Here is a 14145-nt window from a genome sequence, read left to right as displayed (position 1 = left end):
CTCAGAGCCTCCATGTTGTTCAGACTGCTGGTCCATGGTGAGGGGGGGCCGGAGGTCCCGCTAACTATCAAATTACGGGCAAAAAAACAACATATATTTTTATTTTATTCTTTTTATTTTTATTTTACCTTGTTTTGTGAATAAAAACGTAGGTCTGATGTTGACGTTAGAAAAACTGTTTCTATTTATATTTTTATAATCGTATTTGCAATAGCGGGACAAAACCCGCCTCACCCCTAAACTCAGAAATGCTTCAGCTGCAGAAAAAACTTCTGACTTTAACTAATCATTCTGCTAAAAGCCCGGTTCGGTTCGCTACAGGCAGTCCGAGTCGGTCCATCGACAGATATAAAGAATATCTGTCTTTATATCAGACATCCTGATATAAGACACGGTACCAACTGTCACCGCGAGTCGAAACGCAGCTCAAAGCCCCGGTACCACCCGGTAACACCCGGTAACACTCGGTAACACTCGGTACCACCCGGTAACACCCGGTAACACCCGGTAACACCACCCGGTACCACCACCCGGTACCACCACCCGGTACCACCACCCGGTACCACTCGGTCTCTGTTCGATCTGCTTCTCCTTTACGTTTCTACCTGGCGGGTTGAAGCCGCTGCTCACGGGATCTGAATACATCACTGTAAAGGTATGTGTGTGTGTTCATCAATAAAAACTATTTATCAGAATCAGCTGTACCAAATGTAATTATTTCTGTCGAAAATACAGTCCTTGCTCGAGATGTCTCCAGTTCTTAATCCAAAGCTTTCATTTTTGGTTAAGTGTTATGATGTCATAAGAGACCGATGCCTTGAATATCCTGCATCTGAATCAAACTTGCAGATCTCAAGCAGGACGGACGTTGGTTTCACCTCATTGGATTCATCGTTGCATTTTTTCGTGAATTTTTTGATAGATTAGTTGGATAGTCAAAATGTCGGGATTTGAAATTGATTCTTTAACTAAGTACCAGATTAGACGAATGAGCAGAGACGAATTAGTCGTCTTACTCATGGATTGGTTGGAGAGATTGAAAGGCAGATCTGCATCCCTGATTAAGGAGCACAAATTGCAGGAGGAGTTGACAAAAGCTCAAGAACAGATTGGACTTCAAAATGAAAAAATTATTTCGCTTACCAAAGAGTTAAACGTCTCCCTGAAGAAGAGCAAAGACTTGGAATACCAGACGATCCCTAAATTAAAACAGGAAATTGAGAGTTGGACTTCCCACAAGAATAAATTGTCATCTGAGGTACAAAGTTACCAACATAAAGTGAAAGATCTGCAAACCTCCATCAAAAACCTGGAAAGAAAAACAAAACAGCAAGAAGAAAAGTTGGAAGAACAGAGACAAATGTGTCAAGTTCCAGAATCGATAGTGAAGCGAGAACAGCATGCAAGTGAAGTGGAGAGACTAAAGGCCGAGTTGTCCAGAAAGGTCAATGATATTGGAATGAAGAACATTGAAATAAAGAAGGAAAGAGAGAAATCCAGATTACTGGAGGCCAAAGTCAAAGCTCTGGAAAGGAATTTGACTGAGGCACAGAAAGAAAATAAAGACCTCATTAAGAAACTGGCAAAAACACCAATGGAGGAAGCGATTGAAAAAACCAGGATCGCATTTGAAGCCAGAATTGATTTTGACACCTTGGCCAAAGAAAAGCAGAGAAGCAGAGCATTACAGGAATGTCTGACAAGGAAAGACCGGGAACTGCATAAACTACAGGAGGAGCAGACTAAGAAACGCTGCACGTTCTCAGATCTGACAAAAGAGGCTCAGGACATAATAAAAATCCTTGAACAAAGAGCACACACTACTGCAAGTTGTCAGAGAGAGACACTGACCAGAACCATGCAGGAGACAGAACCCAAGGATCTGGGGGAACCGTCCCACAATAAAATGACAGAGGTAAAAATGACAGAGGTAAAAGAAAATACTTCTAAATTTTTACCAAAAATTGATGCGTCGACCGTCCAGCCATCTAAAACACAATCGTTTTCAAATTACAAATCTTTACGTCTGGGCGATGCCAAGTCAGACGTAGACGTCCAACATTACCTGGCGAACCCAGGGAAGATAAAACTGCTGAAGCCTTCGCCCCCTAGCACAGCCAAACCAAAAAGATCAGGTTTAACATCAGCAGGCAGAACCCCCTGGAAACTCTAAGGGACAAAACAGCAACAATAGAAACCAGAAGAAATGATCAGATTAATTGGAGTCTTTTAAATTTACTTTGTCTCTCGCTCACTAACTGTTGGAAACACTCTGTAAACTCAATGCAAAGGTTTTCTCCGGGTTCTCCGGTTTTTCCTTCCATTGGAAAAAAAAGTGATGAGGTTTGACTTGACGCTTTGAAGCTGAAGTTGAATGTAGAAACAAAACTGAAGCTGCAGGATTTCCTCAACTGCTTTAGTCACTTTATTTTCAAACTACTTGTTGGATATTTTTCAGCTCCAGACGACTCAAAAAGATTTGGATGAGGGTTGATTAATGTTTTATTTATTTTTCTTAGCTTGAACATCTACAGAAAAATGAATTTTTTTTGCAATCAGTTCCCTTTAATATTATTTTTAATATTGCAAAACAGTCCATTTCTACAAAAACTGTCTAAAGTTATATAATGAGAAAACAAATAATTTGTTGCAGCTTTAAAGAGCACGCCCCAAACAAACAGTTTTTGAATCATAATTTTCAGATTTATCACAATAGTACAAAATATCACAATAAAATTTCATGTCTGTAAACTAGAGGTGAAATTTTATTGTGATATCTTGTACTATCGTGATCACACTGAAAATTATGATTCAAAAACTGTTTGTTTGGGCCGTGCTGTGGTGGCGTAGGGGACAGCGCCGCCCTGAGTCCTCAACGCGCCCGTCGAGGGTTCGATTCCCAGACCTGGCAACATTTGCCGCATGTCTTTCCCTCTTTCCTTCCCCATTTCCTGTCAGCCTGCTGTCATATAAGAGACACTAAAGCCCATAAAAAAAATTAATATATAAAAATATCTTGCAATATCCAGCCTCTCCTCTTTACTACGGATCTGAAATGACAATTTTATACATCACTTGAAAGATCTTCAATACTTTAACTTTTAATTTAAGCAATAATTATTTCATAATATAAATGATTGCTTAATTTAAAACATGAGATTAAATTCAATTTTACTACAATTATGCACCAAGAGGACAAATGGCAAAATATACTTTTATGAAATATTTCAGTGTGGTTAATTAACGTTCATAAGTTCAATAACAGATCTCATTGGCTGTGAGTAGGACATCATTTTGAAAATTAAATGCCACAATAAATCATAATTCAGCTATGATTAAATACATGTTTTCAATTTATCAAGTTTCAATAACTTCAGACATGGATGGAATGGAATACATTAGTCAAAAATAGTATTTGTTACTTTGAGATAATCCTCAGCCAATGAATTATACAAGGCTTCACGTGCTCCAGGGATCCTTTTCTTCAGAGCAGGAAAGGTGGCCAGATTTCATGGAGGTTTTGTACAAAGGTCAGAAGTGATTTATCACAGGGTGCCATGGGTCTGAGCTGTAATGGAATGGTTCAGCTTAGGGCTGTACAGTTTATGTAATTACAATAACTTTGAAGGATTTAATTAAAATACATGTAGATAAAAAACAAGCCATTGTCAAGTTTCTCTTTCATTCCAATTACAGTGGGGAAAAGAAATAATTGAAATTTTGGCCCATTCCTTCTGATCTTTCAGGTTTCAGGGCATCACAGAATTTCAACATCCCAAGATTTTTTAGTTTGAGTTTGGAGACTGGCTAGGCCACTATAAACCCTTAACATGCTTCTTAGCCACTCCTTAGTTTCCCTGGATGAGTGTTTCTGGTCACCATTGTGCTGGAATCCTGTCTCGTTTGCAGAACAGCATTCTGAACCACATTTAACAGTAATTTAACTTTGGGATTAATAAAGTATATTTGAATTTAAGACCTCTGGCGTGGAGTTTTCCCACTCTGGACCTTTGGATGCTTTAACCTTCCTAATTCTACATAAACTTGTCATCTACCACTGAAACCATCTAAAGAATGCAACTACCCAGTCCCTATTAATCTTGCAAAGCATGACACCTGCTGGACAGTAAAGGTAGTACACAAGTTGAGCAGAAATGGAGGGGGGGAAAAAAACACAATAAAAGAAAATCTTTTGTATGATTTTATTTCAAAGATCATGCAGTGCACTTTCAATGTAGAAGCTGACCACTGAATGCTACACATGAAAACCAATACACTTGTAATTTTCTGGTACAAAACAAACTAAATATTTCTGAGGAATGTAACAAATTAAATACAGGAAAAACAAATGTGCAACCAAAACTATTGCTGCACTGCAGATCTTAAAAGGCTTCATAGGTTGACAGAACCCTGTTGTGTAAATACAAAAATTTCAAATTAGGTATAGAACTTAAAAGACAAAATGCAATAAATTACCTCTTTCAAGTATGTGGGGCATTTACTGAGAGAACTGTGGAGGCATGGGGTACGGAACCAGAGGCGGTGGAGGATGCTGTTGAGGGGCAAGTTGTTGAGGTTGGGGTGGATGCTGAGGAGGCACCTGGGCCTGAGGGAACTGGTACTGAAGATGGTTTGTGCCATTTTGTACAACGGGCTTATTGGGAACAAACTGTTGGGCCTGGAAGTTGTTTTGAGCAGCAAAAGCTCCTGCTTGATTGGTGGCAAAGTTTGACTGTCCATTGGTGTTGTAATTCCCTCCACCATATCCATTGCTGACACCGTTGCTGCCTCCATAGCCTCCGTTCTGGGAACCTATGCCATAACTCTTGTTTGGTCCGTTGTTATATCCTCTATTGTTATCTCTATCCCTTCCGCCGCCAAAATCACGCCTTCCAGAGGAATACCTATCCCGACGGTCATAGTCACCACCTCTGCCGCCCCTTGAACGACCTGGAAGGTAAAGAAAGCGATTTTTAATTCATCTCGACGACCTTTTAAACCAGCTTGATATTTAATCCAGCCCGGAAACAAACGGCGGAAGAAAAGGAACTGCCTTTTACGGCACAGTTTTTGCATCTCACCAATTAGATTTACCTCCTCTTTCTTCTGCCATCTGGAGGAGCTTTGGGTTAATTGCCTGGTTGGCCTCGCGCAGCACAGAGACGAGGTCCCCGGCCTGCCTCATGTTGTTGGGAGTGAAGAAGGTATAGGCTGTGCCCGTCTTTTGGCTACGAGCCGTTCTGCCAATGCGGTGGATATAGTCCTCAGAGTTGTTAGGGTAGTCATAGTTGATGACAAATTTCACATCTTCCACATCTGTAAGATGTTGCAGTGTGGCAGAAAGAAGGGCAACACATTGTGTGTGCCAGAGCCAACACAACAACCAGATAAAAAAAAAAAAAAGTTAGTCTCATCATTGGATCAAAGAGTTAGATAAACCTTAAAGTTGGAAAAGACTAGTGTTAACTGTAGATGGGGAGACTACGGTGGGAAAAGAAAATGATGCACACTCCATTTGCTTCCCATACATTGAGCCAAACCCTTACCTTTCAGGAGTATGCATTCAATAATCCATTCCCATTGCAGAACAACCCCCAGTCTTTAAAAAAAGGTTTCTATAAAACACTAGTTCCTCTTAGAAAAATCCCCCAAAAACCCTCCCCTCCCTGTAGGTCCTTGCTGGCTACTGAATTGCAACTTTGCCGTTAACCTGTAGACCAGACCCCCTTGGAAGGAAGCCTACAGGTCAACCACTTCTCAGCATGCCATCTTTTTCCATACCCAGCGTTCACTTGACCATAATGTCTCTCGTTGGCAGGTCTCGACATGACTTTGAAACGCAGGCGAGGGAGGAATGTGAGCTTGGATTTTGTCCAACCGTGTCCAACTACCATGTCCCACTGTCACCAAAAGCGCCAGTAGCCATGTCATTACAGAGGTGAAGGTAAGATCGGACTGCTCTTCAGACTGAGGTTTATGGAACTGCATCATTAGCCATGCTTCGAATGTCTCGCTAGAACAGTTTAACTGGCTCAAATGACTTGCAATACAGAATCCAAAAGTACATGCAAGACAAAAAAGGAGGCAGTGTAGCTTGGCTTTTAGCTGGGACAGTTAGACCTGGGTGTGTGAAGCAGTCCAAACCATGGCCAGAAAAAACAAACATGGGGGAGGAACTTTGGCCAGCCCTCAACTCTCCCCCATTTTTAGGCAGGCCAGCACATTATGCTTCGTTTGGGCCTGGTCACCTCTGTACATCTGCATGACTGGGAGACCCGTGCCTCGCCAGTTTGGACACCTCCAAGAATCCTCCTTCCCCCTCTGGATACCTGGGCTTGTCATGCCAAGGCCCTGCCACACAGACTGCTCCTTCAGGTCAGGGGAGAAACTCAGAAAGAAGCAGAAGTGTTAAAGAAAGCAAACACTTTCTTTTAGAAATGCTTTAAACGTATGAAAGGGTGAAGTTTAGAGGATACAGACCTAGGCCTCTGGACGCAACATCAGTGGCGATCAGTATGGGAGCTTTGCCAAATTTGAACTCTAAAGAACATCAAAGAAAGACAGAATTGGACTGGCATATTTCTTAAAATGAGAAATATAGATTACAACTTAATTAAGAACAGATAATTACCATTAAGGACCCAGTCCCTCTCCTGCTGGCTTTTGTCACCATGGATTCCCATAGCTGGCCACCCATCTCTTCTCATTCGTCGAGTGAGGTCATCACACCGCCTTTTTGTCTCGACAAAAATGATGGTTTTGTTCTCCTTCTCACTCATAATTTCCTCAAGCAGACGGATTAGCCTGAAAGAAAATTCACATCAAGTTCAAAATTCCTGAAACACGCCGTGGGCACAATTTGCAGTTTGAGTCACAATTACATACTTATTCTCTTTTTCTCCATCATTGCAGACATCCACAATCTGCAGGATGTTATGGTTAGCACTTAGCTGCAGTGCACCAATGTTGATCTGAACATACTCCTTCAGAAAGTCTTCTGCCAGTTGGCGAACCTCTTTAGGCCAAGTAGCACTCCACATCAGAGTCTGCCTGTCAGGCTGCAACAACAATTCAACAGTCAGCCAAACAAACATCAGCCAATCAACAGCTTCTGGAGTACAGTTAATAAAGGCTTGAATAAATAATTCATACCCTGATTTGGTCAACAATCTTCCTGATCTGTGGCTCAAACCCCATGTCCAGCATTCTGTCTGCCTCATCCAGCACCAGGTAAGTGCATCTGCGAAGGTTTGTTTTTCCTGCTTCAAGGAAATCAATGAGCCTGCCTGGAGTGGCGATGCAAATCTCCACACCTAAAACCCATTGGATACACCATCAGAGGCAAACTCTTGTAAACACATTCCATGCATAGTTCTGAACACAGACATTGAAACTGTACCTCTTTCCAAATCACGGAGCTGAGGCCCTTTTGGTGCGCCTCCATAGATGCAGGTGGACTTCAGACGAGAAGCTTTCCCATATTCAGCCGCCACCTGTTGCACCTGCTGGGCCAGCTCACGAGTGGGGGCCAACACCAGACACTGCCAGGAAGAAAAAGCAACAGATTTTAATTTAACATTCAACTCTGGTTGACAAGACATGTCGTTTTGACATGAAACCACTTTAAACTTACAATTGGACCGTCCCCACGTTCCAAGAAAGGCTGGTGATTAATGTGCACGATTGCAGGCAGAAGATACTGCAAAGGAAAGCAACAGTTTGTTTAGCAACACTATATACGGCAGTTAAAATATTAAAAAATATGCCATGGGCCAAAGAAAACATGCAACCTACAGAAAGTGTCTTGCCAGAGCCAGTCTGTGCAATGCCAACCATGTCCATGCCACTGAGAGCCAAAGGCCAACCCTGGGCCTGGATAGGTGTTGGTTCAGTCCAGTTCTGTTTGTTGATGACCTCCATCACATAAGCTAAACAAGTAAAATATGGAAAACTGTTCAATGACATCCATTTTCTACTAAATATTTTTTGGGTACCTTTTTCCTTAAAAACTTACAGGGAAAGCTTGCTTCATGAAACTGAGTTATGGGATTTGGGCAGTCCCTCCCCTTCACTGTAATAGTTTTGGACCTTCTGTATTGCTCAGCTTCTTGCTGCAAATTTAAAAAAAAGAAGAAAAAAAAGGTCAAATGGTCAGAAATGATCACAAAGCACCAACATATGCACAGAAACCTAAGTCTACTGCTGCTACATAACCCATACATACCAGTGATCTACGGGCGACATCAGGATGTTGCTGGTAGAAGTTTTTCTCAAACTTTGGGAGCTCATCCAGGTTCCAGTGTTTCTTCCTCAACCGCTCACCTGGATTGCCAAACTTTCCTCCACCTCCACCTCGGCTACCACCGAATCGGGGTGGTCCTCCACCATAGCTGTAGATTAAAAAACATAACTTATCAGCATTGAGAATCCCTGTCGCCTTCCAAGACGCAAATTCTTCTAGTTCCAATAAATGCAATTAAAAGTACTCTTAATCCAACTAAACTGTGGTTGTGATGAGTGCAGTATTACAAATTAACCTTACAAGTGGTTTTAAGCAGCTTTATACCACAATTGTCTTGCTTTAATGCATGAGCTTTTTAAACCAGATCCCATATTGTAAGTGCTAAAAACAATATCAGGTAGAACAAGATGTTCTGAATGTGAAAAACTATTTTCATGACACCATTGGAATAATTGAAAGTCCTCAAAATTAAGCTTTTTAATAAAAACTTGACTGTAAAACTATTTTTCGATGTTGCCCTTTGTTGCTATATGGGGAAGATAAATCATGATAGTATGAGGGAAACACTTGAATATGGTTAAAAAATAATAAGCGAGGTACGCCTTGTTTACTGTTATTATTGTAGAACTAAAATGGTGGCAATACGTAGTTTTAATGCGCTCAATAGTTTCAAACCAACTACCTAATATTCGTCTCATTGGAAAAGTTGAAGCCATTTGTAGAGACAGAAGTCATTAGACTTTTTATTGGCATACTTAAAAAGTTAATCGGACTGGGTCGAGGAAACTATTGCGTCCGAGTCCTTCCAACCAGATGAGAACAATTGGAAAGAAAGGAGCGAGAGAGAGAGAAAAAAAAAAGAGCCGTGCCGGCATTTTGTGTCCGCTTTCCAACGCCACCACATGGCGAGAAGCTGACTAGCCAAGTTAGCGTCATATTAGCAGTGTTCCATAACCGTATCTTCGCCATAAATAAATACCGGGCATAACGCCAATCCGAATACCAAATAAACGTCAGAAACCATGAAAACGTTTCCCATGATGTTTTGTTTACTTTTTAAGAGCTCACATTAGTGGCTAGCCTTGGTGCCGGTTGAGCAAAAGTTAGCCTCTAGCTAACGAAACGCAGCTGCGCCGGGGCACGAGGCCAAACAAGGCCTCAGGCTAAATGAAGCGAAGAAAGACTCAAAACATTGACGCTCTACCGATAAAAACACCTAAACTACCTTTGTGTGGTAATTGTGGTGAGTTCAGGAAGTCTAAAAGACCCCGGCAACACTTTTTAAAAATCATCTGAAGTGTCGTCAGCCATGTCACGCGACAGTAAAAATCTTTAAACATAAGTACAAAACAACGGACTTACCCTCTGTCTCTATCTCTGCCGCGGTCTCTGTCTGAATATCCAGGCATATTGTGAACAAAACGTACGAATAAAAAAAAAGTATATAAATACAACGCGGCCTCGGCGTCAGATAGAAAACAGGGCCGGCAGTGGTGCTGAAATGCCGGTTACCGCGTAATGAGGCCCGGCTTATATATGGGCCAGAAAGTCTCACTTCCGACGGATTCATCCGCCGCACCAGTTTCGATCCCAGCGTTTCCTAAAAGGCGAAAAGAACAAAGAAAACTGACTTTTGTATGATTTTCACCGTAAAATCGACGTACAGTCTTTACTAACTGGCGCCGTTGCACTTTTAACACCCATAGAAGGGAAGACAGGAGCGTAAGTGTCTCACAACCACACACACAAAGAGAAAAGCGGTGTATACGCAAAATGTCAGTGAATATAATTAAAATCTGCTGTAATTAAAAACTTTGATAAAAACAAAAAATCAATATAAAAAAAATATTCATTTGTTGGGTATTATGTATGGTTAAGCAGTGAACTTTATGGCTTCACTGCAACGAATGTTGGCGGATGAATATGTACCAGACAGAAAAAGGGGTAATACGACCTACTTCCGATGCCTTACACTTATTACAGTAAATGACGCAATCAAGACCAACCCAGTCCTTATATATATATATATTTTACAGTATTTTGATTCGAAGAAAATATTAACGTTTTATAATATTTTCAGAAATTTTGTACTTTGTTTTAGTGGAACCTCTGACATGCGTCCCTCAGTTCCTTTTTTTGCTATTTTTCTAGCTTTTTCTTATTACGTTTTTAATTATTATTTTACTAGACCACCAGAAAGTATGCATGCAGTGTAAAAACAAAATAATACAATGTTGTACTTTTTATGCAAACCTGAAAAGTGTGGTGCGTATTTGTTTCCGGCTCCTTTTTCTCAGATATCCCTAAAATAAAAGTACGCTAATTTTATTTTTTTTTTCAGCAGTCACCTGATTAACCAATAAAGTCAAAATTAAAGAAGAATATGAGTTGATTGAAGTTTGTCACCAAACAATAGATGGGGTGAAAATGTCCTAAACTTCTGCTTCACAATTATACACTACTCTTTCCAATTACAAAATTCCAATAAAATGGATTAAAAGTTTGTGGCTGTTGAAAAAAGGTTGAAATACCCTTAAAAAAACAACTCATTAAAATAGCAAAAAACAGCTTAAATAACGCTTGAAAATTCCCTTGCATTCTATTTTGACTCCACAAAGTCAAGTGTTTCGCTTTGTGCAGCAAATTTCACATCGAAAAAAAAGTATAAGATCATAAACCACGATCAGTACGAAATAGATACTTTGGTCAATTTCCTGAATGGAAGATTCACATTGATGAAACAAAAATGCCGTATTCAACACCTCCTCCCTCCCCGCCGAAAACAATCCTGCTCCTTTTCAGCCGTCTGGTATCTACCAGTGACCGCCGGTGGTAGATTGGACGGTGAGCAACACAAATGTAAAAGCAGACCATCTGAAGCACTCCACCTCTTTACATTTGAAACTGTAAAGAGTTTCAAATGTATGCTTAGCAACCTTTGTTAGGATTGTTTGCTTAAAGCTTTTGTTAAGCAAATCAAGTGTTTATGTATTCCTCTGACGGAAGTAGCCCAAGAAAACTCAGGACGTGTTGTTGTACAAGGCCTTACGTTGTTAGACAAAGGCAAGTTTAATTCAAACTAATTACACACAAAAATAAGATACTCTTACAAAATGATAGTGTTAACATACATAAAATTGCATCAGTCGGCTATGAGAAATATAGTCCTGCTAGTGGATCATGCTGTTTGGGGAAGAAAAGAAAAAAGTCTCTCATAATTTTGACCCTTTTTTTTTTTTATTATTAAAAGGGGCGCTGCCTCGCCATGAAAGCAGCCGGGATCAGCTTTGGCGCTGGACTTTTTTTTTTTTAAAGGTGAATTAATAAACGCTGCATTAAATACTCACAGCAACGCCATCTTGTTTGTGTGCAATTCCTCTTTGCAGATCGTAATTAAACGAAACAAAACCAAAGAAATTCTACTTAAGTTAAAGATAAATTACACTTTGTTTGATCCACATATATGAACAACATCTTATTACTGTACAAAGCACCATCTGAGGACACTTTTTTCACTTTGCAAACGTTTGTGAAAGTTTTTTTCTTCTTTTTTTCAAGTGTATGCAAATGATAAGAACAGTCCACGGTCTTAAGAGATTGCTCAACAGGCAGCATCTTTGAGAAAAGAAGAAGAAGAAGAAAAAAAAGACATTAAAGAATTTTACATTTCAACCGTGAAAACGATAAACCGAACAAATCCCCGTCTTAGACATGGCCGAATAATTCATTTGAGTTTGTCTCATTCAGTCGGACTTTCAAGCCAAAGCGCAAACGGACACATGCAAAAATGAAAAAAAAAAAAAATAAACTGCTTATGAAAAATGTTACTCGTCTGCTGTGAAAGTACGAATGCAAAAGACATTTTGTTTTAAATCTTCGAACATTGAGAAAGTCAAGACAAATGGCCAGCATTAGTTTTAAATATTACAAACTACATACGGCAGCTCCTGAGAATGTGGCCAATAAGAGCTCTTGTGGGCCACAACACAGGCATACGCATGAGTAGAGTGATGTGCACTTTAAGCAGTAGTATGTCAGTGAGCAGGTCTGCGAATATATATTTCTATATGTATATATATCAAAAGTAAATGCTATTTAGCACCACATGGCTGAAAGGTAGTAGAGGTTTCTTCTTTTCGTGTAACACGGAGGCAGCACAAAGCGGATAACGATGAACTCTGCGCTCTTCTGAGACCATCAGTCAAATCGTTCAATACGTTTCAGATCACCGTCAGTTGAGTGAATATAGTCCAGCTACAAACGATACGAAACTCCGATCGTCGGTCGGTGGAAATGATTAGAACAGCAATAAAAGAATGGGTAGATTTTAAAGGGTCAGCAAAAATAGTTTGCAAAAAGTTTGTTGATTTTCAGAAATGATTATGGCAGTTTTTTGTTTTTGTTTTGTTTTTTTTCCTTTAGGACGACTTTCTCCCAATGTAGGTAGTAGAGATTCTGTCCAAATTAACCACAGCACACACTTCCATGAAATTCAGTCAAGCTTCCATAAACTGTCTCCCATAATTTAAGCAAACAAACAAAAGGGGGGAAAAAAAAAATATAGGGAAAAATCTCAAATCTTTTTTTTTTCTTCACAGAAACGGTGAACAAAAAAAGAAAAAAGAGTTTCTGGAAGAATAACAATAAATTATATATATTACATAGAATTTAATTGTTTCTCTTTTATCCCCGCCCTAAAGCCCCAATGTTATACAAAACAAAAACAAAAAACAAAAAAGAAAATCACATTTCAGGCAATTCATTCATTTACTCGTTTTCAAACACAACTAGCTCTTGAAATGTGCGGATCAGGATTTCAGGGTGCCCAGGCCCCCCGCTTCTGTCTTTGGAGGAGGTTGTAAACAGTCGGTTGCAGCTCAATATGTGACCTTCCCTTCCTCTTTTGCTCACAGGTCGCCTCCGTGGCAACGCTGACGGGCCCCCGGCGCAGTCGCTCGGAGGCTCCGGTTACCTGTGACCTGCGACCGTCGAATGCTTGTAAAAAAAAAAAAAAAAAAATTTTTAAAAATAAATAAATCCTTGCTTGCGGCAAACAAAATCAGTCGTTTATAAATGTGATTTTTGTCGCTTTCTGCTGGGTAAAATGACGAATTGCTACATGGAATAAAATCTGTTTCTAAATGCTGAAATAAAAAAAGAAAGAGCCAGCAAAATCGGAAGTTCCACAAGTTAGTAAATAGAGTCATTAGCAGCTGGAAATATCCTTTTCAATTATTTAAAAAATGTGATATTAAGGGAAGAAGGCTTTTTTCTGGTGTTCTTCCCGTCTTTTAGTTTGGCTACATGTCAGAGGATGAATCCTTCCCGGACTGAACGCCTCGCTGTGGAGTCGGTGGTTTGCCGAGGTCGAACCCCCCCGTAGCTTCTGGTCGTTGCCGAGTCCTGCAGGGGTCGACCGTTCACTCCACGGCGAAGCCGCACGTCTCCTCGATGGCAGTGAGCAACTTGTCGTACAATTTGTCGTAGGTTTCGTAGGGAGGAATGTCGATTCGGTTGAAACTGGAGGAAAGACAGAAGAGTCAGCAAAGAGTAGTTCGAAGGCGACGGCATCTTCCGCACTTACTGACAGCCCCGTTATCAAAGACGTGTAAATTTCAAAAATAAATTCTTTTTTTTTTTGCTTTTGGACATTGGAAAGTCTACCTTCAAATTTAAGTGAAGCTTTTCCAAAAACACGTTCTGCTGATAAATAACTGATTTCGACAACAAACTACCAGCTGCATTCTCACTCTTCACACTTTCTTAATGCCCGTTTCCTACATACGATGAAAAAAGGGTTCACAGACTACCGTTGCTTTTAGCTGTCCAAGTGCTGAATCTTAAATCTACGTGTGATATATGATTGGTTTTCAACTTTCTTACAAGCAGATAACAAGGTCCAG

General features: G+C 40.2%; 2 protein-coding genes across 3 annotated transcripts in view; both read right to left on the bottom strand.

The window, feature by feature from the left end:
- Positions 1 to 4188: 4188 nt before the first annotated feature.
- Positions 4189 to 9792, bottom strand: ddx5 (DEAD (Asp-Glu-Ala-Asp) box helicase 5). Of its 2 annotated transcripts, none has more exons than XM_044100537.1 (12): positions 9605 to 9792; positions 8225 to 8390; positions 8015 to 8111; positions 7795 to 7928; positions 7634 to 7699; positions 7400 to 7541; positions 7153 to 7313; positions 6886 to 7058; positions 6632 to 6804; positions 6481 to 6540; positions 5095 to 5316; positions 4189 to 4950 (listed from the first exon to the last, which is right to left on the bottom strand). In XM_044100537.1, the coding sequence occupies exons 1-12, from the start codon at positions 9649 to 9651 to the stop codon at positions 4499 to 4501; spliced, it is 1893 nt and encodes a 630-aa protein (XP_043956472.1). In that variant the 5' UTR covers positions 9652 to 9792; the 3' UTR covers positions 4189 to 4498. The 2 variants fall into 2 exon arrangements, with proteins under 2 accessions (XP_043956472.1, XP_043956473.1); XM_044100538.1 differs by having other exon boundaries at positions 5082 to 5316; positions 9605 to 9763.
- Positions 9793 to 11264: 1472 nt separating this feature from the next.
- smurf2 (SMAD specific E3 ubiquitin protein ligase 2) overlaps positions 11265 to 14145 on the bottom strand; it is a 64582-nt gene continuing 61701 nt past the window's right edge. Inside the window, exon 19 of the mRNA XM_044100535.1 lies at positions 11265 to 13762. Coding sequence (XP_043956470.1) covers positions 13663 to 13762 — 100 coding nt within the window. The 3' untranslated portion in view covers positions 11265 to 13662. The remainder of the gene's footprint in view (positions 13763 to 14145) is intronic.

The sequence above is a fragment of the Gambusia affinis genome, linkage group LG19 (genome assembly GCF_019740435.1).
Source record: "Gambusia affinis linkage group LG19, SWU_Gaff_1.0, whole genome shotgun sequence".
In the NCBI taxonomy this organism is placed as follows: Eukaryota; Metazoa; Chordata; class Actinopteri; order Cyprinodontiformes; family Poeciliidae; genus Gambusia; species Gambusia affinis.
The sequence above is the reverse complement of the archived record's forward strand: the minus strand, read 5'-3'. Positions and strand labels throughout refer to the sequence as shown.

Coding starts and splice junctions, on each gene's coding strand:
- ddx5 (XM_044100537.1), bottom strand. CDS start 9,651: ATGCCTGGATATTCAGACAGAGACCGCGGCAGAGATAGAGACAGAGG. Junction 7,929..8,014: donor TCATGAAGCAAGCTTTCCCT/GTAAGTTTTTAA, acceptor TTACTTGTTTAG/CTTATGTGATGGAGGTCATC. Junction 7,700..7,794: donor GCTCTGGCAAGACACTTTCT/GTAGGTTGCATG, acceptor TTTCCTTTGCAG/TATCTTCTGCCTGCAATCGT.